Source organism: Mastigoproctus giganteus, chromosome 5 (genome assembly GCF_048544385.1).
Source record: "Mastigoproctus giganteus isolate SK-2022 chromosome 5, ASM4854438v1, whole genome shotgun sequence".
NCBI lineage: Eukaryota > Metazoa > Arthropoda > Arachnida > Uropygi > Thelyphonidae > Mastigoproctus > Mastigoproctus giganteus.
In genome coordinates, this window is record NC_143579.1 from 45,832,239 (window position 1) to 45,857,736 (window position 25,498).

At 36.0% G+C, this 25,498-nt stretch overlaps 1 protein-coding gene across 1 annotated transcript in view; it reads right to left on the bottom strand.

Annotated features, from left to right (window-relative positions):
- LOC150085357 (receptor expression-enhancing protein 5-like) overlaps window positions 1–18,728 on the bottom strand; it is a 73,319-nt gene extending 54,591 nt beyond the window's left edge. The window contains exon 1 of the mRNA XM_090373172.1: window positions 18,429–18,728. Coding sequence (XP_090229298.1) covers window positions 18,429–18,558 — 130 coding nt within the window. The 5' untranslated portion in view covers window positions 18,559–18,728. The remainder of the gene's footprint in view (window positions 1–18,428) is intronic.
- Window positions 18,729–25,498: the final 6,770 nt, after the last annotated feature.

Consider the following 25,498-nt stretch of genomic DNA (forward strand, 5'->3'; position numbering starts at 1 on the left):
ACCAAAGCTTGCAATAATTGTAAAGCAGTTATTAATCAGACCAAACTGGATTTTGAACAGGCTAAGAATAGAAAACTTGCTTCTTGTTAAAATGGTTGCCGAGCATTCTGGTCTCTTGACAAAGCTATTGGCCCAGCTCTGTTCTCTCCTACATATAAACCTGATGGTTCCATCACCACTTTGGCCAAGGATAAAGCTCACCTGCTAGCATCCTATTTTTCTTCCAACTTGTCTGCCAGGAAGTCAGAAGGATTTTGAACAATCTTAATGCCAAGAAAGCTCCAGGTTCTGATGGTATTTCTCCACTTGTTCTCAAAACCTGTTCTCCTGAACTTGATCCTGTTCTGTGTAGCCTTTTTTCACTTTCTTATTCCAAAGGCGTTTTTCCTTTTGCCGTTTTTTGTAATTGGGTATCCAGTTTTCTCTCTGACCACTCATTGCCAGTAATGGTAGATAGCTCTCTGTCTTCAAACTTCTACAGTAATACTGGTGTTCCCCAAGGTTCAGTTATTTCTCCCACTCTTTTCCTCTTGTATATTAATGACCTGCTCTCATTGACTGGAAGTCCTATCCATAGTTTTGATGATGATAGCACATTGCATTCCACCTTCCAGTTTGAGGAACCTTGCCCTGTTCAAACAGCTTCAACTTCTCGAATATCTACTACCAATTCCTTAAATGCTGATCACCAGGTAATTCTCCAGTGGGGCAAAGATAAATTAGTTGATTTCAATCCTTCTAAAACTCAGTCCTGTCTTATATCTTGCGAAAAGGATTCTTTTGCACCTGTGCTTATCTTTGATGGCACTCCATTTTCTAGGCAAGATCATATATCTCATATATCATATACCTTGACTTCTAATCTCTCTTGGCATAAGCACATTACAAATATTGCTTCCTCTGCGCCTAAAAAAATGGGTTTTCTCTTTCGCTGTTGGCATTACTTTTCTTCCAAAAAGCTGTTCACCCTGTACAAAATGCAAATCTGCCCTACCATGGAATACCATTCCTACATCTGGGGCGGTGAACCTAAAACATCCCTGAGGCTTCTAGATTCCATTCAGAAGAGAGCAGCTAGATTAATTAACGAGTCATCTGTAATGAGTCTTTCCACTCTGTTTCACAGACGTTCTGTTTCTGCTGCATGCCTTTTCTATGGGCACTGTTCTTTCTCTCTTTCTTCTAAAGCAGTCCACACATGTGCCACAACCAGTCAACATCCTTCTACTGTCCAACTCAAACTCACAGAACCAACTTTTCATCTTCCTCATTTATTCATTGAACTTCCGTTTTCTGGAACAACCTTCCTTCATACGTATTTCCTGAAAATTACAATTCAAGTCTAATATCTAATCTAATAGCCAACAAATATCTTCTTTCATCTTCTCAACATTCAACCCATGTACAGTACGTACTAAGTACTATAGGTTCTAATACCTCTCGTGTTTGGGGTTTCATAAAAAAAAAAAAGTTGTATTATAACCATAGGCAATCATGCTGTGAAAAGGCAAGTACAACAGATTTCTAAATTTGAGCCTTGTTCTGCTCAATATATATGCTGTATGCAGGCAAAATTATAAATGAAATTTATATACATGAAAACCATAAACTGTTTTATCTTAACGTACACACCACCTTTGTATTATGATGCTTATTCAGTTCTGTGTCAGATATAAACAATTTCTTATGATCTATAAAATATTATGCTTGTCCACCCCCTCTCCTGGGGTGTACCCACAATCAAAATGTTCAGATATTTTATGAACACCCTCTATATATACATGATTTTCAATGTTTATAATAATAATATTTGGAAAATTAAAAAAAAATGCATATACATTAATAGCAGAGTGCACTTTCCAAATGATTTACAAATATTAATTATAAAAAGAGAATTTCAACAATGGCTCCAAGTACTGGGGCTCCTGAGAGAATAAAGTTGGCCATGCCTTGATCAATGTTCAGTCCTCAGAAAGAAAGGAATTCAACATTGACAAAAAAGCATGCCCACTCTGTTAGAAAGTGAATAAAACTTTCTCATTACTATTTTCCTTTCAGCATGTATTTGCTTCCACTATAAGCAGCTAAAAAGGAATCCCCAAATCACTTACTAATAAATTTATGATGGTGAAGTTAGAAATCTATTCACCATCAATCCAAAGCTACTCATCAATTGCAAATGAGCTAGCAGATTTCATAAGTGGTAAAATTTTTTTCAGCTTGGTCTGTGTTTGTTAACAGGAGAGACTGCTTCAACAGGGATGGGATACACTTAAATAGAAAGGGTGCAAGAATATTTGCTGATGCTATCGAGGCAGTGTTAGGTTGATCGAAAAACTGAAGCTTGGGGGGGGGGGGATTCACAGACTGAAAGGTTAAAAGTAGCTGCAGGCAGAGGTGAAGGCGATTCTTAAACTACTTCTATTAGAATAAGCAGCGGCGTGGAGCGAGGGGTGTTGGGGGTTTCAGGGACTGTTGGCAGTCATCGTGAAACAGGTGGGTATATGGGATGTGTTACGGTAACTAATAATAAGAATAGGTACATGTATACCAATGCTAGAAATATAGTAAATAAATTTGATGAATTTGAAGTGTTGGTCAAGACATCAAAGGCAGATATTGTTGGGATAGCAGAGACATGGTGTCACACAGATATAGGGAATGCAGAACTGGACTCTGGGGAGTACAATGTGTACAGAAAGGACAGGAAGGGAGGAGGTGTTATGCTGTTAATTAAAAAAACAAAATCAAAAGAAGTGCATCCAGTTGATATAGATGAACAGTGCACTGTTGAGTCAGTTTGGTGTGACATAAGCACTGCAAAAGCAAAAATAAGAGTAGGAGTGTGTTATAGGCCTAATGACTCGAATGAGTACCATGAACAATTGTACAGAGAAATAGTGGGCTAGTAAATCAGAATGACTTATAATGGGGGATTTTAACTTCCCAGATATAGACTGGAACTTATGGGTTGGTCACTCGCACACTAGTAAGACTTTTGTGGATTTACTGGATGATTGTTTTCTGCAGCAGCATGTTCGAGAGGCAACCAGAGAGGGTAATACTCTTGATCTGGTTATCAGCAGTGATCATTCATATATTAAGAATTTGCAGATAAAGGAACCATTAGGTAGCAGTGATCACAGTGTACTGATGTGGGATTTACCTAAAGATATACCGTATTTCCCCATGTATAAGACGCTCCCATCTATAAGACGCACCTTAATTTTGGGGCCCGAAATTTGAAAAAAAAATGTATTACATAAAGTTATTGAACTCAAGTTTTATTCATCATAAAATTCGTACAACTCCTCTTAACTTGAATTCAGCACTGTACGAAAATCTTTTCTGAGCCATTTCTGGGCAGAACGTGGCAAAACGTAACCTAATATACCGGTAACAAGTGCGAAACAATGAGCACAAAGACAACAAGCGCAAAAAAGCGGGAAATGCAAGTAAAAAAATCTACAACCACTGTATAAGATGAACCCAGTTTTTAGACCCCAAATTTTTCGAAAAAAGGTGCGTCTTATACATGGGCAAATACGGTAATTACCATCAGGGGTAAAGGAAGGGGTTTTTGCTTCCGTAAAGGTGACTATAGTGGTCTCAGACAGTTTTTAAATTCTGTACAGTGGGACCAACTGATGATGTTACCAACAGCAAATTCTAAGTGGGAAGCATTCAAGGAATTAATAGTGGAAGCTACTAAACGTTTCATACCTATTAAGAAATATTGTTCCAGGTTTAGGCCTAAATGGTTGTCAAATGAACTAATAAGAATCGTGGCAGAGAAGAAAAACGCATGGGATGCATATAAATTATCAGGTGACACAGAAGCCTATGGGCTCACATCTGGTATGGGTTTGGCACACACAGGGTCCTGAGCTGGATATCATCATTCTTCTCTTTCTTGGTGATTCCCTTCTCTCTCTCTCTCTCTCTCTCTCTCTCTCTCTCTCTCTCTTAGGGTAACTGAGGAATTTTTTTTTTTTGGCTAGTGCAGCATAAGCCTCAGGCTTCCTTGCACCATATAGCTAATAATAATAATAACAATAATAATATATAAGCTAGTCTGTAATCAAGTCACAAAGGAGGTTAGGCAGGTGAAGGCAGATTACGAGAAATCTTTGGCAGAGGATGCTAAGAAAAACAGCAAGGATTTCTTTACTTATACAAACTCTAAAAGGAAGGGGATGGATCTGATTGGTCCACTTGATATCGATGGTTCAACTGTTGATGATCCTGCTCAGATAGCAAACAAACTGAATGAGTATTTTGCATCTACATTTACACATGAGTTATTAAGGTTTGAAAATGCCACAAGGTTATCAAATTGTAACAGGGTGCTTAATGATTTTGTAATAACTGAGAGCAAAGTGGAGGAGAAATTGTTGAAGTGAAACATAAGAAAGGCACCTGGGGTGGATGGGATCTATCCAGTTATATTAAACGAGGCGGCAAAGGAAGTAAGCAAACCCTTAGCCATAATTATGAGAGCATCCTTGGACTCAGGGGAGGTCCCCGCGGACTGGAGATGTGTAAATGTATCCCCAATTCACAAAGGGGGATCAAAGGGTGACACGAGTAATTACAGTTAGTTTAACTTCTGTTCCGGGTAAAATAATGGAGTCACTGGTTAAAGATGTATTGCAAGATCATCTAGACAAGACTGCAGCAATAATTCAGACACAGCATGGTTTTGTTAAGGGAAAGTCTTGTCTGACAAATCTGATTGGTTATTATGATGTGGTTACAAAGGAACTGGATGCAAAAAATAATTCTGATATCATATACTTGGATTTCAGGAAAGCTTTTGACACTGTTGCACATGGAAGACTACTGTACAAATTGGAGCAGAATGGTATTAAGGGTAAGTTGCTACAATGGATAAAAGGATGGTTGAGTGGGAGAAGACAGAGGCTGGTAATCAATGGGCACTGCTCTTCGTGGACTAATATTATTAGTGGAGTCCCACAGGGTTCGGTGTTGGGTCCACTGTAGTTTTGTATATTTATCAATGATATTGATGAAGGTACATCAGGCTTAGTATCGAAGTTTGCAGATGATACAAAAGGTTGGCAGGGTTGTTAATGACAGTAATGGCAGTGTGTTACTGCAACAGGATCCAGAAAATTTGGGCAGATTGGCTGAGAAGTGGCAACTGAGGTTGAACATTGAATAATGCAAAGTACTGCATATTATGGGTAGAAGTAACCCCAGAGAAATGTACCAACTGTGGTACTACAGGTGGTAGAAAATAAAAAAGACCTGGGAGTAATTGTGCAGTCAGATATGAAGTTTTCTGAGCAATGCAGACAGGCTGCCAGGGCAGGTCATGGGGTTTTGTCAATGATTTATAGGAATTTTGCTAGCAGGAAAAAGGAGGTGATTGTCCCTCTGTATAAGACAATGGTCAGGCCACTCCTTTAGTACTGCATACAGGTCTGGAGGCCTCATTTTAGGAAGGCTGTAGATTTTCTTGAGCGTGTACAGAGAAGATTGGTGAGGGGAATGAAGGGATCCTCTTACCAAGAGAGGCTTAAGTTCTGCAAATTGCAGTGGCTGAAGACTAGGCACCTGCGCGGTGATCTGATTGAGGTGTATAAGGCCTTGAATGTGTTGAGCACGCTGAATTCTGATGGGAATTCTTCTACTTATTCAGATTACGAACCTAAGGGGACATAAATTGAAACCAAGGAAGGGCAGATGTAGAATAGATGTGCGGAGGAAATTTGCCTTTAGCCAGCGGGTGGTTAATTCCCGGAACAAACTTCCATCTGTCGTTGTGGAAGTTGACAGGTTAAATAGATTGAAGGAAGAACTGGACAAATATTTATAGGTGATCGTTTTGTAATTTTTTTTTTTTTTTTGGCTGATGCTGCATAAGCTCATAACGCTTGCTTTCTTGCATCACATGCCACTACTACTACTACAAGCTTTAAGCTTGACCAAGGGCTTGTCTTATACCACATTTTATTCAAAATAATTTCTCAAAAAAAAAAATAAATAAATAAATAAAAGAGCAGGAACTTTTCATGATAACTATTACCACAATTCTTCAAGTTGCAAATGACAGATATAGCTAAGGATCTGGAGTGGGAAATTACATAACGGTTTAGTGCCAATTTTATGTAAAGGTTTTTTTTTTTTTTTTTTAAAGAATGTCAAAAGAATAAGAGAATTGGAAAAAAAAAAAAAACTTATTCTTTTGGCCTTTAATATTAGCCTTCCTGGCCCTGTGTTAATGATTGGTCTTGTTATTATATGTATATGTACTTAGTCTTAACAAAGACAGTAGCAAATTTAAAATTGCAAAAGGAGTTCGACAATATCTCCGAAGTAGTTTACTGCTGCCCTTGAAGAAGCTTTCAGAAGATTGGACCAGTTGCAGAAAGGAGCTAATGTGAATTGAGAGTACCTAAACCATTTACAATTTGCAGATGACATTGCAATCATAAGCCATGATCCCAAAGATTGGAGGAAATCTTATTCAGTTGAACAGTTAGTAAGGATTTCAGACTAAAGATGAACATGGCTAAAACAAAAGTAATGATGAACAAGTAGGCCACAGAAAGGGATATAATCATTGAAGGAGCAGTAATTGAAAAGGTGGATTCATATACTTATCTGGGACAAGTCATTAGCTGTAATAATGATAAATGGCTGGAAGTCAAGAGAAGAATAAATTTTTGATGGATAGCATTCAGGAAATATAGTCACATACTCAGGAGCAATATTCCAATTTGTCTGAAATGTAAAATAATGAACTAATGTATACTTCTCACCATGACTTATGGAAGTGAAACTTGGGCACTCACCAAAAGAATGGAAGAGAAGCTGAGAACTACACAGAGAAGGATGGAACGAATTATATTAGGAATCAGACTGTTAGATAAGAAGAGAAACACATGGATTAAACTCAAGTAAAGGCTTATCAAAACTAAAGAACTAAAATTGTCTTCGGCTGGACACAACTCAAAGACATGATGACAGATGGACTAAGAAAATAACAGAATGGTACCCAAGAGGAGCTAGAAAACGTGGAAGACAATGGCAGAGATGGACAGATGAAATTCACGAGTTCAAGGGTAGTAAATGGATGGCCATTGCACAAAACAGAAGGAACTGGAAAGTTGCTGGAGAGGCCTTCATCCTGCAGTGGATTGAAAATGGCTGATGATGGGGGGTGTGTGTGTGTGTGTGTAGACTGAAAACTTTAACTGATTATAAAAATAAAATTAGTATCGCAAGCATCAGTGGCTGCATCAATGCATAATCCACCGCATGCTGCTTGTAATAAATTAAGATAAAAATAAATGAAACAGATGCCAGTAGCATGCCAAAGCAGTAGAGTGAAAGTAAAAATAAACCATATATCAGCAATTCACAACCTTTTTTTGCCTCGCAAACCCCTTTCAACATATTTTTACTGCAAATCACTAAGCCTATATTCTCTGAAATCTTATAATAGTTCTGAATTTTTATTATAAAATATTTCCAGTACTACGTTTTTATAAGCAATATTGTGTAATAATAAAAATTATTATTAAGTACCTATACATAACAATGGTCTTTGAGAATGAAAAAAAAAATTAGTATGGAAAACATTTATTTAACACGATACATTGTAAGTTTTCAGGTGGTAGATGACTTTCATCAACCGGTGAAATACCACCACTTTGCTTATTGGAGGCTTGAAGTGGTGAAACCCATGTTTAGTCTCTACAGCAAAGTTTCCGGCATCCCCCTCCCCCCATACTTCTCCTTCAACCCATGCACGGTACTATGTACTATAGGTTTTGATACCTTTCGTGTTTGGGGTTTTCATAAAAAAAAAAAAAAAGATAGTTAACTAATTATAAGGAATTATGAGAGATGTGGTTTCTTTCATTGGAAATTCTTTAATTTTATCTTACTTTATTGTTTATTATTAGTTACATTTTGTAGTTTACAAAAATATACCTATGTAAATCTAAGCAGACACCATTACAGAATTTTTAGTGCAAATCCCCTTGAACCCCTGGGGTTCGCAAACCACCGGTTGGGAACTGCTGCCATATATGATAAAACAAAATAAAACAGGGGAGAAGAATCAAGATAAGGCTATTGCAGAAGGAACACTCCTAAAATAATTTATAAAAAGCCAAAACATGATACCAAATAATGCAAATATTTTAAAATATGCCAATTAATTAAAATTTAGCTGCACCCCCTTGATTACACCAGGTCCAAATTATGTGAAATATCACTAAAAAAAACGGAGCAAAAACTTAACTACAACACTGGACCAACAAAACTATAAATTAAAATAAAATGAAATAAAATAGACTGACCATTATGCCCCATCTCAACAGAGGACCACAAGACCAATGATGGGAATCACTGCATTTTGAACATCAGACAAATCCATGCATACATGAACCAATACACCATTCGACACGGAAATTTCAAAAATTTGCATTTAAAAATTTCATATTTATACCCATACTGGGCTACGTATATTATCTCCATACACAATACATGTTCAGACCAATTTTGCAAGCTGCACAGGTTTAAAAACTCATGCTGCAAACTATCTCTGATTGAAGAGGTTTTTAAGAATTCCTCTGGTGTCATATGGAATTTGAACTAGATCTCTTAAAGAAGTGACAACTGGTAAAACTACTTATGCTGCTGAGGAGAACTTGGATCAAACACACTTACATTAACATCAGCAAGCAAAAATTACATTTACAGGTGTGAGGGATAATGAAATTCATCTTAATTCAACTGGGAGGTCTGTGTTATACATTTAACTAATATTATTCTGTGATATTCAAGTGATCACTCTGATGTGTGGAGAAATTTTCTTCATAAAAAGAAATTTGCAGTTTTTATAGTTACATATCTTGTATGATTTATTTTTAATGCTTTTAGATTTACAGTTTTTATTGCTTTACCATAATTCATTTATATATATATTTTTTATCTTTTACGTTATTTTATTACTTTATCTCTTCAGGTTAGTGTGTGAATAAAGTTTTTTAGAGAACTAATTCCCAACCCTTGAGGCCTTTTTAGTGAAAAATTATATCATTAATTTTAAAATGAATTTAAAATTTTTTATTTCAATTATTATTCAGTTTCATTTCATTAACATGTTCTGTATTTCATCTCAAGCATAACTCATTTCTTTTAAAATTTGTGAAGGTCTGGGGGGGGGGGGGAAAGGGATTTTGAATTTATGCTGAGTATTTAATAATAGAAACTCCTGACACACAGACATTAAGACATCTGTACAGTGACAAAAATCCCTGTTCATACTTGAAAAGTTAACTTTTGAATTGTTCTGCCAATTTACTATTAGTATATAAAGCAGAATACCAGAAAACAAATGAGGTCAAAGTAAAAGAATGTACTAGAATAGAGGTAAATGAGAGAAAGCATTAAAAAAAAAAAAAAAAAAAAAAGTTAAAAATAACCCTACAGACAGCAGAAGGCTGGAAAATCACAGAACACAAGGACATATCAGAGACACAAAAAGAAAAAGACATCATGGAATTCATATAATGTAAACATTCTCTTCTTGTTTTTAAAAGTTTGTTTCTGCTGTACTGCTATTAAATTTTTCTAAGTTATCTTAAAATCTAATAAAAATAATAATAATTATTATTATTATTCGTAGTAATGGTAGGAGCAGCAGTGGCAAATGATGCAAGAAAACAAGCTTATACAGCATCAGCACCCCCCCACCCAAAAGAACACTACCCATTTCACTTGTTCATTCCCCTCCAGTTTATCTAATTCTTTGAATTTATTCAAACTACCCACCTCTACAACACCAGATGAGTTTGTTCCAATAATCAACCACCGTCTGGCTGAAGGCAAAAATCTGCACATTTGAAATTTCATAATCATAATGAATAACTATAATTAATAAATATAAATAAATTCACAATTAAGACAAAAGATGGAAAAAAAAAATTGTTACTAAAACTCTACTCCACTCCACAAATCAGGTGGTAGATGACTTTCATCAACCGGTGAAATACCACCACTTTGCTTATTGGAGGCTTCAAGTGGTGAAACCCATGTTTAGTCTCAAGAGCAAATTTTCCGGCATCCCCCCCCCATACTTCTCCTTCAACCCATGCACGGTACTAAGTACTATAGGTTTTGATACCTTTCGTGTTTGGGGTTTTCATAAAAAAAAAAATTCCTCTTACTATATGAAATACACAAATATCCTAATTTCTTAATCTGACAAGCAAACTATGAATATCTCCCATTTACTCACTAGTGTTGAAGAAAAACCATGAGTGGGTAGGGTGCAGACCATTCACCTCTAGTCTTTAATGGCTTTCTTTGTGGAGGAAAAATCAAAATCCATACACATATCTTTATATATTATATAAATATCTTTATATAAATATATATTTTGTATTCCCATATACATGGGAACAAAAAATAATGTGAAAATAAAATGGTCTTCAACTAAAAATGAACTGATGCCGAATTTCAGGATTAGAGAAAAAATATTCAGAATATGAAATATATTACTCCACTTCAGTAAGGAATGCATTTACCATTTTTCTCATAAGCCAAGTAGAAATTAGGAACTGTTTCCTCACAAGTGCTAAGTCTCCAGTCACTGCAATTTGCATAATTAAAATTGTTCTTGATAAGAGCACACTTCTGTTCCCCTCATTAATCTTGTTGCCCTTATCTGCACCCATTTCAACAGATCCACATCTTTCCTAAAAGGTGGATTCCAGACCTGTATGCAAAGGCAAAGATGTGGCCCCCAGCTATTGCCTTATGCAAAGGGATAATCACCTCCCTGTCCCTGCTGGCCTAAAATTCCCATATATCATTGAAAACTCCATGTGCTATCCTAGTAGCCCATTTATACTGTTAAGAGAATTTCATATCTGACTGTACAATTAACCTCAGGTATTTTCATTCTCCACATTCTGAGTGCGGTATCATACAGTTTGTATATTATTCTGGGTTTACTGCTATCCTGTTGCAGTGTGCTACTGCAACAGGATCTAGATAATTTGGGCAGATGGGCTAAGAAGTGGCAACTGAAGTTTAACCTTGACAAATGCAAAAGTACTGCATATGGGTAGAGTAACCCCAGAGAAACGTATCAACTGTGTGGTACTACACTTAAGGTGGTAGAAAATGAAAAAGACCTGGGAGTAATTGTGCAGTGAGATATGAAGTTTTCTGAGCAATGCAGACAGGCTGCCAGGGCAGGTCATGGAGTTTTGTCAATGATATATAGAAATTTTGCTAGCAGGGAAAAGGAGGTGATTATCCCTCTGTATAAGGAAATGGTCAAGCCACGCCTTAAGTACTGCGTACAGGTCTGGAGGCCTCATTTTAGGAAGGGTGTAGATTTACTTGAGCGTATACAGAGAAGGGCAACAAGATTGCTAAGAGGAATGATTTTTTTTTTTTTTTTTTTTTGGTAGTTGTTGGCGCATAGGCTTCTGTGGCCATAATGCACCTCCCAAGGTTTTTGCAGTACTTTGATCCAAGCCCGAGGCGGGAATCGAACCTGTGACCTTTGGGTTGCCAGGCAGGCACTTTACCCACCTGGCTAGCCCGGTCAGCAAGAGGAATGAAGGGATCCTCTTACCAAGAGAGGCTTAAGTTCTGCAAATTGCAGTGTCTGGAGACTAGGCACCTGCGCAGTGATCTGATTGAGGTGTATAAGGCCTTGAATGGGTTGAGCACGCTGAATTCTGATGGGATCCTTACACTTGTTCAGATTACAAACCTAAGGGGGCATAAATTCAAATTAAGAAAGGACAGATGTAGAATAGATGTGCAGAAATTTGCCTTTAGCCAGTGGGTGGTTAATTGCTGGAACAAACTTCCATCTGTCGTTGTGGAAGTTGATAGGTTGAATAAATTTAAGGAGGAACTGGACAGGCATTTGGAGGGAATGACGTGATTTTTTTTTTTTTTGGCTGATGCTGCATAAGCTCATACACTTGCTTTCTTGCATCACATGCCACTACTACTACTACTACATACCTTGCATTTGTCAAACTTCAATTTCCACTTCTTACCCATTGACTAATTTTTCTAGATCTTGCTGCAGTAGCATATCTCAATTAAAGTCTTTAACCACCCTGCCAAACATAGTATCATCTGAAAACTTAGACATTATACCTGATATGCCTTCATCACCATCACTAATAACATTAATATAAAACAACAATGGGCCAAGCACTGAACCCTGGGAAACTCCATTAATCACGGTAGTTGAAGAAGAGCAGTGCCCATTGATAACCACTCTCCATTGTTTCCCACTCAACCATCCTTTATCCTTTATCCATAGCAGTAACTTGCCACTAATGCCACACTGCCGATTTGTACAGCAGTCTTTAACGTGGAACAATGTCAAAAGCCTTTCTGAAATCTAAGTACGTGTCAAAATTATTTTTTGCATCCAGTTTCTTTGATACCACATCACAGTATCCATCAGATTGATCAGACAAGATTTCCCTTAACAAATTCATGCTGTGAATGCAGTATAACTGCATTCTTGTTCAGGTGGTCCTGCACTACTAACTTTAACGACTGACTTCATTATTTTCCTGGAACAGAAATAAAGCTAACAGGTTCTGTAATTACTCACTTCACCCTTTGAGCATCCTCTGTGAAATGGGGATACATCTGCACATCTTCAGTCCATAGGAACCTCCCTTGAATCCAATAATGCTCTCATAATCACGGCTAAATGTTTGCTTCCTTTTCTGCTGCTTCCCTTGATATAACTGGATTAATCCCCTCTCAGTTATCACAAAATCATTTGGGTCATGAATGATTTACTTCTAGCATCTCCATCCCTAAAAAATTTCTAATATGTGAATGTAAATGCAAAATATCTATTTCAAATATCAGTTTCTTAGCAACCCGAGCATGATCATTAACAGGTAATCATTCATACCTAGTGGACCAATTGTGATTTGTCCCCTTTCTTCTAGTGCTAATGTAAGTAAAGAAGTCTACCATTTTTCTTTGCATTCCTTGCTAGGCACTTTTTGTAATATGCTTAACTAACACTATTTGTGACTTGATTGCCCATTAGTTTATATTTAGTGTAGGCTTTGTGTCTCCCAATAATTTATATGCATCCCAGACATTTTTCTTCTCATGAATTTCTCTAACATCCATTTAGGTTTAAAACTTGAACAGTATATCTCAGTTGGTATAAAGAACCTAGTGACTTCTAAGATTACTTCCCTGAATACTACCCATTTAAAATTTGGTGTTGCTAACATGATCAGTTGGTCCCACTGAATAGAATTTAAAAACTGTCTGAAATTACCACTTACTTTTATGAAAGCAAAAGTTCTTCCCTTTGCCCTTGACAGTAGTTACATCTTTAAGTAAATCCCACATGAATATACTGATTACTACCCCTAGTGGCTCCTTTTTTATCTGCAGATAATCAGATCAAGGGTTTTGTTTTCTCATTCTTATTTAGTGGCCCACTATTTATCTTTACAGTTTATTGCTATACTCCAAGTCACTAGGCTTATAACACACTCCTACTCTCATTTTTGTTTTTATCACACCAAACTGACTCAACATTGCATTGACCACTCATGTCAACTGATTAATTAAACTTCTTTATTGCTGCTAAGTACGGCACATGTACTAGAAACAAATTCTCATCATGGCGACATGGCCAGGAGTTAAAAAAATGTCCTTGTTTATACTCCAACATGACCACCAGGTCAGTGGAGTTTACAATAAATCATCAATGCAAACATCGTATTTAACAGTCACGGACTTGAACCCAAGTCCACTCAAAGAGCATGTGCTATTGCACTCTCGCTCATGACCACTCGGCTACGTCAGGCCAGAATTGATATATTGTCCTTTACATTTTGTGCTTTTTAACTAAGAGCATAAACCACACCTTCTGTAAATTGCTACTTCTCAGCCTATCTGCCTAATATTTCAAGATCTTTTTGCAATAGCATTACTGTTATTAACCACCCTGCTCCTCCAACTTTGTTCTTCCCCCAGACAATAGACCAAGTTACTTTAAACCAATCATACTGTAGCTAACTACTAAGAATTTTCCAGTGTTGCATAATAAGCAAACAGCACTTCCCAAAAAGAAAAGTATAATGTTACGTATCTATAGTGTGCGCCACTTTCCAGACGGCTATTTTAGAGATACTGTCCTCTCATCAGTGCAGGTAGCTGCTTTCAAGAATACCACATAGCAACTCACTGATGATTAACCCATGAACAGGTGGTCCTTTGTTAAAAGTATGCTAGAGTTCTTAAAAAAAAAAAAAAAAATAAATATATATATATATAAAATATACCCCATATAATAAAAATATATATATATATATATATATATATATATATTTATTTTTTTTATATATATTTATTATATGGATTTTATTTTTTATATATATATATAAATTTATATATATATTTATTATAATGGATATATTTTATATATATCCGTATAATATATAAATATATATATATCCGCCTAATATGGATATATTTATATATATCCGTATTAGGCGAAGAATTATTTGTAGATTTTAACATTATAGATAACTTAAGATTGTTAATGAGATCTTTTTGCTTTACGTTTTATCTCATTTTCATTTTGTTTTACTCTCACCTTATATTACATATTGTACTTCTAGGTTTTGTCACAGTGCCGGGGTTGGCCTTTGCACGTTACTTGGGCGTTTTTGACCCACAGGTCTTTTGCAGAATGCACCTTATCTCACTCAACCTGCTACCTCATTGCTAATCCGATATACTTTTACTCTACCATATTCTATCATATCTACAATATATATCTACAATATATATATATATATATATATATATATATATATATATAGACTTTAAGAATAACGACACATTTGGGGATTCAAGATGCCGTTATTTTGATTTTTCCGCTATCTAGAAAGTTTTATTTTTAATATATTTAATGCAGAAATATTGAGGCTAAATAAGAAATAGGGAGATTAAGAATGCAATTTTATTAACTGCACATAAAAAACAAACATGTTGAAGGTCCAATGTTATAGTCTGCCATTAATACACTGCTAATTATGTTCTATTTTCTATTATTATATCAAGTTTATCACTAAGCTTTAACGTTCTTAATCATTCTTCTCTATGAGGTTTATTAACTTTACGAGCAATAGTGAGGGGTTTTTAATTTAAAATAAATGTAAAACAATGGTATAATCCGTGATATCAGTACAGGATTCACTTTCAAAATGGTGCATTTAATGTGCCGTTATTTCAACAGTCTACTGTATATATACGTACAGCTGATTCTGCTGTAGTGTGACATGTTCAAAAAAAAAAAAAAAAAAAAAAAAAAAGCGCATAGTAGAAATATGTTACAGCATACACATTTTCACCTAAACAATCAGTGCCAGCATGTATAAAAGCTTTAATGTCAATCCTTATCTTATTTTCAAACTTATTTTTACCAATATAATTTACCAAACACTGATTGGTAAATAACATATTAAAACTGAAAAGTTATTAAATAAAATTTTATTGAAATAAAATATACATGAACAAACTGCTTTGTTTCTGAGAGTTAATTTTTCAACTGGAAGAAGGGAGGAATCATTCTTGTATTGGGCTACTTTTCTAAAAAAAAAAAATGTAAGGATGGTTGCCTAGCTTTCTTTTTCTCCCCCCCCCTCTCTTCTAAAATAACTCTGTAACAGGTCACTAGAACATATTCTGATGTCCAGATCCTCATCAGAAACCATTTTTGCCAAAACTTTTTGAGTTCCATTTTTATTCAATATTTAATATTTTTCATTTTTTAAATACTATCGTCTTTTTTGCAGCACCCATTCCAGTAATGATGAGAATATATGTATGTAGGAACTTTAAATTTTTACACAAAAACTATAAAACATCAAAATATGCAACACGTGCTCAAGTACAACCATAAACTGAAATGACACTACCAAGAAAGAGCATAATACTGGTGGCATATAGTTTTCTGTACATAAATATGAATTTTTGTGTGCACATAACTTGAACTGTGCATTGTAAGATTGCATCATATCAGAATGTACTGTGTGTGTGTGTGTGTGTATATATATATATATCAGGGTGACAATGTCAATTTTATTATTCCTCAATTATTGTGTTTTCTTTCAATTTGCATCATTAATTGGATTGAAACTGACAGTTTTACCATCCTTATCACCATGAACTTGGTCCGGCTCAGGTCTTTTAAGACCTGTTCCATTGTAGTTCTTGGAGGTGGGCTTGATCTCGCCATTGTTGTCTTTATCGATCCACAGCCCTCTTGCCTGTAGGTTTGTAGTTAAAGGCTAATTTTGGGATCCAGTCTGGGTTCATTCTTTCTATGTGGCTGATCCATATTTTCTGATACTATTTTATGTCATTTACTATGTTATCTACTTTTAATTTCTTGCGAATATCTAAATTTTTTTGATAATCTAGTCTTGTAAAGCCTAATAATGGTCTTAAAAATCTGATTTGTGCTGCTTCTAGTTTTTTGCATCTTTCTTATTTATGACCCAAGTCTCACAGCTGTAGAAGGCGGCTGATTCTGAAGTGATGTTGTGCAGTCATAATTTTGTTTCAGTTGTCATTTGTTATCCAAAGTGACATTTAATTGTTCCATTCATTTAATTATATTTTAGTAGTTTAGTGTAGATGTCTTTCCCTTCATTTGATATTAAATTTCCCAAATACGTGAAATCAGATATTTGTTCTATTATTTTGCCATCAATAACAATTTTGACTCTTTGTATGTTTTTTCCCCATAATCCCATTGATTTTGTTTTTGAGGTGGAGATTTTCATCTCTTACTTTTTGCCTATTTTATTCAGTTCATTAGCTGCTATCTCTAGTTCATCTGCTATCTGCAGTTAGTTTGACCATAGTAAAATAAATAAATAACACGCTTAATTTCATTTTGGCATACCTTTTTAGAAGGATGTTCCCACCTGCCTAATGTTGATTTTCTCATATTTCAAATGCATTGCTAAAAATAGCAGCTTCTCTCTGGGATCCATTTGTCACTGGCTTCAGTTCCCATAATGATGCCCATTACTACTTGCAGTAAAACTAGTCATATTACATGAACAGTGGTGTGCCTATAAAGTACACCAGTCAGTGTCTACATAAAAAAAAAAATTTTTAAATAAACTTTTTCTGTGTCTACTATACTATTAAAATGAAGAATGGGGTCAAAAAAAAGGCAACAATTCTGAATTATTTCTTGCTGTTTAATGTTTGAATATCTAAAACTCATTTGGCATAAATTTTTAGGTTATAAAATAGTGTACTTCATTCAGCAGTGTTCTTGCTCACAGGCACGGAATTGATCAACAAGGCAATTAATTGGTTAAACTTGTTATACACAAGACGGCAAAAGGCTAAGGAGACATCATATATAGCCCCATCCCAGATAAACTAGCACAGCACTGCATTAAGTTACACAATGAGTGAATAAAAAAAATTATGCATTTTTCCACAAAGAACTGTTAAAAGGTGGGAGGAGTTTAGTCTTCAATAAGATAATGTCAAAAATAATGGCATAAAAATTGTGCATGGTAACATTATTTCTTCTTTATCAATACAATTCTTTCCTTCCATACAGTGCAAGTATCCATACTTAATGCCAGTATCTCCTTTAAAGATGCCCAAAGTTGAGGTTCAGTGGAACCTTGAAATGTTGCCAATATTATATATATTTTAAGTGTAAATTAATGTAGTAGCAGTTCATCTATATTAATTTGAATTTAAGAAAGAACTGCACAAATTATTAGAGAAAATGGAAGGATGGGGTGGAGTAGGTTTTTTTTTTTTTTTTTTTCCTGATGCTGTAAAAGGCTTGCTTCTCTCAATCATTTTCCACTACTAATACTAATATGTGTATGTAAATATTGCTATGTTGTGCAATCATAATTTTGGTGCCCTAGCAGCTAAGAACTACGATAAAAACAAGGAAAAGGATTCAACAGATAAACCAAACATTTTACTTTACTTATCAGTCACTAACTACAAAATCCAGAACAAAATAAAAATAAGACAACTAAACATTACAAAAAACAAAATTCCAATGAAGTAATAAAAGCAATCAGTTTAACAAATCAGCAATAAATTCACTCACAAATTAATATCGTTGCACTTTGGAAATAACTAAACTTGCACTTCCTTCTTCAATTATATAACCTGCAACCATATTTGCTAGTCAGTGGTTTTTAATTATTAAAATTTCTTTGTGATTTCTTTTGTATTCCCGTTTACTTTCAGTAACATCTAAAACCCGTTTGGCACAAATTTGCATATACATGTCAAGTTCAAACCAAAGTTTCAATGTAAATTTTTAAGAATTATTAACTGAACAATAATGTTTCTCATCACCTTACCAGATACTAGATATAACCTCTTAACACCAGTCGTTTTTTCTGCCTTTTCAAGCAGATCTGTGTACTTATTCTTTTCATGCAACATTTTGTCTACTTTCTGCATTAAGCTAGAGTTTTCTAATGAAGGCATCTTGTGTAGTAGGTCTTTTCTAGGCCTGATACTAAGTTTAGAAATTGAAATATTTCTACCGCTACTATAAAAAAAAAAAAGTAACCGCTCCAAAGCCACCGCTGCCAACCAAAGGACAGGAAAGAGTGCAACACCTCAATTCTTGGACAGCCACAATACGTCACTATCCCGGTGGCTAATAACAGTCACGAGGTTAATTGTAGATTTCAGAGAACATGATATAATCAAGAAGTATTTCGTGAGAGGTCGCTTTAGCATAGCTATAGCACGAAGATAAAGATCTGTATGTCATCGGATATATAAATTAAATAAAAATTATTCATAAAATAAAAAGCGAAAACTACTTTCAATTTGTTATTAAACTAAATGCAGATTTTTGTGCTACAATGACACGCAGAAAGTAACCACTGCAAATTATGCATGACCTTTACTGTCTGTTAGATATTTGCGAAATGATTTCAAAAATTATGCTTTTAATATACAGTGTAATGCGGGAGAGAGAGAGAGAGAGAGACGATTTATCGAATCTCTTAAATGTAAAATCATTTAGACATCAAAGTTACCAGTCTATACAAATAAAGTTAACTTAGTCTATACAAATGGTTTTACAAGAGAGTTTAAAAACGTTTATAAATTAGCTGATAAGCACGGCCTTTCACAACTAGCCAAACTGGCATTAACAAACAAATAAATTATAGCAGCCCAGGACAGTTCCCTTCTTCCCCCCGTTTTATTTTAAAAATGAATCTTACAGATTAATTCTTGAACTTTTTGTCATTAAGTTGATAGCGATTTCAGAAGGCTTTTGTTAAAACCAACTGTTTCGAAATATTGGTATCTTATCAGAATAATGAAAAAGGGTAGGGAGATAAGGGACAGAGGTCGACCTTGACAGCTTGATTTAAATAATTCATTTTATTATATCTTATATAGATTATAAGTTACTAATATATATATATATATATATATATATATATATATATATATATATATATTAGTATAATATATATATATATATATATATATATATAATAAACTATTAATAATATTTTAAACTGTTGCTTTCTTATATAAAAAATATATATATATATATATTAATAAAAGAACAATAGTAACCTCATCCTACCATATATCGCTACATTCCTTATCCATTTCGTCGAATTCTGATGTATACCGTAGATTCAATAGGATTAAACAAAAATATTCTTCACACTTTCTACATACTATATATATATATTATTATTATTATTATTATTATTATTATTAGCCATATGGTGCAAGGAAGCCTGAGGCTTATGCTGCACCAGCAAAAAAAAAAAAAAAAAAAAAAATCTGAATTACCCAGCGAGAGAGAGAGAGGGGTAGAAGGGAATCACCAAGAAAGAAAAGAATGATGATATCCAGCTCAGGACCCTGGGTGTGCCAAGCCCATACTCACCAGATGTGAGCCCCTGGGGGTATATATTTTATGAAAAATTAATTTTAATTAAAGAATTAGTAAATAAAAGCAAAAACATAAAAAGACAGTAAGGCGTCAAAGCAACTAAGGCTATGAGGAGTCAGTACTGCATAATTGTCTGTATTGAACGTTTGTGTATCTGTATTTTTCGATCTGTTTTCTGTACGAAACAGCCACGTTTCCTAGGGAAAAACCCTCGTCCAAGAGCAATTAACTGAGCAACATTGTGAAAAAATATTCATAAAAATTCCTAGCATCATTGACAGGATTCAAACTCGGGCCTTTTCTACCTGGTATGGAAGGATAGTTATTGTAATCACTGTGCTACCAGCGAGAATCCTGTAGTTTAATTTATAATTAAAACCTTTTTTCCTTCAGTGGTTCAGTATTGCTTTGTTGGAGCTCAGATCTGTTATATCATACACCGTTGAGCAAAAACATTATGACCATCTATCTAATATGATGCTGATCCTCCCCGTGTAGCCAAAAAAGCTCGTACAAGGCAAGGCATGGACCCAACAAAATTTCTAAATGTGTCTTGTGGTATCTGGTACCAACATAACCAGCAGATTCTTTAATTCCTGTAGGTCCGTGGTTGAGACGCCGCAGATCGGAGTTGCTGTTCCAACACAAACCACAGATGTGCGATTGATGTCTGGGGAATTTGGAGACCAGGGTAATACCTGAAAGTCTCCCTCATGTTCTGCAAACCAGTCTCGAACAAACCGGGTGGTGTGGCATGGCGCATTATCCTGCTGAAAAATGGTACCGCCAGAGGGCTTGAAGACTGTTGCCATGAACGGGTGTACCTGGTCAGCAATGATGTTTAGGTAGGTGGTAGACGTCAGAGTGTCCAGCACATGGATGACTGGATCCAGGGTATCCAAGCAGAACATTGCCCAAAGCACGACACCACCGTCACCGGCTTGTTTTCATCCCACGGTGCATCCAGCCGCCATCACTTCCCCAGGTAAACGACGCACATGTACCCAGCCGTCCACGTGGTGAAACAGGAAACGTGATTCATCGGAACAGACGACCTTCTTCCAATCACTCAAGGTCCAGTTTCGACGCTCGCATGCCCATTGTAGGCGCTGTCGCCAGTGAACTGTGGTTAGCATGGGCACTGCGAGCGGCCTGTGGCTTCGCAGCCCCATTTTCAGCAAGGTTCGATGTACTGTGTGTTGTGACACATTACTCCCGTCACCAGCATTCCAATTACCGGCTAGTTGCGCCACAGTCGCCCTTCTGTTGCCATGTACCATCCAGGAGAGCCTTCGCTCACCTCGAGCATCGATGAGCCGTTGTCGTCCAACACCTCGCCGGCAGTTCGTGGGTTTTCCCTCCTCGGACCACTTTCGGTAGGTAGAACCACGACTGACCGTTTCGGATATGCTGTGTGTCTAACCCAGTCGTCTGGCCATTATAATTTGGCCTTTGTCAAACTTGCTTAAGTGCTGCCTTTCCCATCTGAAGAAGAAGAAGAGTAACACTGATTAACGAAGCTCAGGATCAGGTGTCTTTTATACCGTGCCCCGAGCCGCGCACGCGCCGTACTTCACCTGCAGTTGCTTCGATTTGCATAACGACTCGCTGGTCGTAATGTTTTGACTCATCGGTGTAATTTCTCAATGTATAAGATTCACAGTTATTCAAATCTATTGCATTGACTGTCTGATTAGTGTATCTATCAGATCGGTAATGCATTCCTTTGTTTAACGTTTGAAATGAAGTGATTTATGGCCATTTTTAGTTACCCTTGCTGTCAAGGCGGGCAAGCCAACGTGGTATTGGCTCAGGGCACCACAGTTTATGTGGGCTCCAGAAAACGAAAGTGCAACAGAAAAACCTTATCAATCAAAAACAAACAAGTGATCAATTTTAAAAAAGAAAGTCTATATAGAAAATTAGAATACCAATTTCGACCGTTGAAAAAATAATTTGAGCAATTTATCTGCTGTCTGTAGAATATTTCTGCGCGGGTAGCACAGTGGTATCGTCACCGACCCCCCCCCCCCCCCACCAGGTGGAAAAGGCCCGAGTTGGAATTCCGTCGATGATGCGAGGAACTGTAGTGGGCTTTTTTCACTCCGTGGCTGAGTTAGTCGGTCTCAGGCGTAGATAGCAAGGTGTGCGGGGTTTTTCGTCCAGCAAAACAAGTAAATATACCAGAGAACAGACGAAATTTACAGATACATTACACATGGGTGTATGTATTAACTTACCGGGTGACGCTAATATAATAGTTTGGTTTTTGGATTTTGCCTATACAATACTTTGAGTCAAATAAACAAAGCCAGCTGTTTAAGAGGTGGTAAATTTGAATATGTCACAAGCTGAGAGGAGCTCCATTCTCTCAAAATCAATGGAACATCTAAAAAACTGCAGGGCAGATGGAATATTTAAATGCATTTCAGTTGATTCAGAAAAAGTTGGTAATTAAATTAAAACTGAATTTGATGTCATTAGACATATATATATATATATTGGAATTGTGTCAAAAGACATTTATGTTTAAATATTAAATGACCTAAGTCGGGGATTTACGTAGGGTGTTCAACATTTTTCGATACAGTAAATCCCCGACTTACGCAACTACGGATTTACATAAATTTGTTTTCACTATTTTTTTTTTATTTTTAGAATTGTAAAATTTAAAAGAACAAAAAATTAATAATAATAAGCAATCAACAACGACGATCACGGCACGCACAAATTGCACAAGTGAGATCGGAGTAACAAGCAAAAAAATAGGAAAAAAGAGAAGATGCTTACCAAATTGGAGTTGGACTAATTCTGGAGCCGCCTTATCTAAAAAACTATACATGTCTACATGTATAGTTTCTTAGATTATACTAAAGCCCTCCGTAATTTCTTATATATGGCTGTATATGTATTATATCTGTAAATTGCGCGTGTTCTCTGGTCGATCTGCCTGCTTTGCTGGACAACAACCGCTAGTTTCTCGGAAAAAACCTTGCTATCTACGCCTGAGACCGACTAACTCAGCCACGGAGTCAAAAAAGCCCATTAAAGTTCCTTGTATCATCGGCGGGATTCGAACCCGGACGTTTTCTCTTAGGAGACCATATGCCCTCTGTCACGATGAATATTTTGCAGGCGAGGAACGAGATCTCCCAAGATGATAATGCACCGTGTTACGGGACTCGCACTGTGCACAAGTAGTTTGAGGAACACAATGAAAACATCAGCCATCATGATTAGCCTCCAAATTCTCCTCGCCTCAATCCAATTGAACATCTGTAAGATGTTTTGGAATGGGAAGTGATACGTAAGGACGCGCAACCGTCATTATTTCGATACTGTATAAAGCTTTGCAATCAGTGTGGATGCAGATTCCTACAGACGTCTAATGGAGTCAATGGCAAGTAAAGGCAAATTGTTGCTATGGATAATGGAATGATTGAGTGGGAGAAATCAGAGAGTGGTATCAATGGACACTTCTCTTTGTGGACAAATGTGATTAATGGAGTCTCCACAGGTTTATTTTATAATTATCAATGATATTGATGAAGGTATCTCAGGTTTAATGTACAAGTGTACAAATGATGCAAAAAGTTGGCAGGGTGGTTAGAGACAGTAATTGTCATTACTGTAACGGGATCTAGAAAAATTGGGCAGATGGGCTGAGAAATGTAGATTGAATTTTAACATTGATAAACGCAAAGTATTACCTAAGGGAGTACTTTGAGAATGAGAAAGACCTGTGGATAATTGTGCAGTCAAGTATGAAATTCTGTGAGCAATGCAGACAGGCTGCCAGGACAGCTCATGGGGTATTTTTCAGAATATACAGGAATTTTTTATAGCAAGGATAAGGAGGTGATTAATGGTCAGGCCACTTCTTGAGCACTACATTCAAGTGTGGAGGCCTCATTTTAGGAAGATGTGGAGCTACTGGAACGAGTACAGAGAAGGGCAACTAGATTGGTGAGCGGAACAAGGGGATGCACTGACCAAGAAAGGTTTCAGTTCTGACAATTGCAACATCTGAATACTAGGCACCTGCAAGGTGATCTGATTGATGTGTATTAAGCATTTGAATCGATTGAGCAAGCTCAGTACTGATGGGATTCTTCTTCTTCTTGCTCAGACCACACATATGAGGGGGCACAATTTCAATTTGAGGAACAACGGTTGCAGAATAGATGTGCGGAACTTTGTCTTAAGCCAACATGTAGTTGATTGTTAGAACAAATTTCCATATTTTGTTCTGGAAGTTGATAGTTTAAATAAAAATTCAAGGTAGAACTAGACTATTGGAGGAAATAGATGAATAGGTGAATCTTTATGCATGAAGAATCACTGATGATAACCAGATAGAGAGTGTTCCTTCCACTTATTGCCTCTTTAACATGCTGCGTGTTGACTCTCTGACACTTTGCTGCGTGTTGACTCTCTGACATATCCTAACCAAATAAAGGGCGGGGGTTGTTCTTGTAGGATTAAGAATATTTCACATATAACTCAAAATTCAGTCTTCAAACTGATTTTTGAAAGTAAGTCTTTCTTGGTCATTTGGACGTGATCAACGTGTAATCTTAAACTGCCCTGAAATTTAATTTCATATAGTGCAATTTTAAACAGTTTTTTGAACAATTACGTTTTTATATCTTATAAGTGTTGTAATGAGCGAGGTGAAAAATTTCAGCTTCTTATTTATAGATCTCGATTCTTCAAATTTATTTGGATTTCATTTAATATTCATCTGTATTTAACAAAAGGTTCATGGATTACTCTGAAAAAGATGAAATTCTATAGTCAAGCTTTTCAGTAACTGACAGTCTAGAAAATAATTAACCACGTGTAGATGCATGCAATGAAAGGTTCTCTAAAGGAACAAAAAAAGTACCATCAGGTTATAGACAGAATTTTTAACTCCTTTAAATATTTTATACAAATCACATATAATTGATCGCTAGGGGTCTGTCCTGTACTCATCAGTGTTGTTAAAATCCATCTTGTCAACACAATTTCATGGTTGAAGGGCCTTCACTTTTCAAGGCTTTTTCATGTCTTTGTGCTAATGTGTATACTTTCTACTTAAGGACATGGTTCGCTGATGCCGTCGGCGAACCATGTCGTTAAATGTATAAATGCATCATTTGGAAGTTTTCGACCATAATACTATTAACGATGAATTTAGAATTAAAAAAAAGGAAAAAAAACCGAACTCTGACATCGTGATTATATAAGAAGTGCTAGCGAAAAGTTTGAGGACTGTAAAAATGAAACCATAATGCCCTTGCGAGTTAATACACATTGTCCAGCGATTCAGTCATGGCCATAAGAATATTTGGCGAATCACTCTTTTATTTCACGCGAACTTGCAAAGCCTCTTTCGATTTTTGTTGGATCTTCAAAATGTCACTATCCTCCTCCATTTGATTTTAAATGTTAAAACGAATAAAAACCACAGGGACCTAGATATAACGAATTTGAGGCTGATCGAAAACAGCA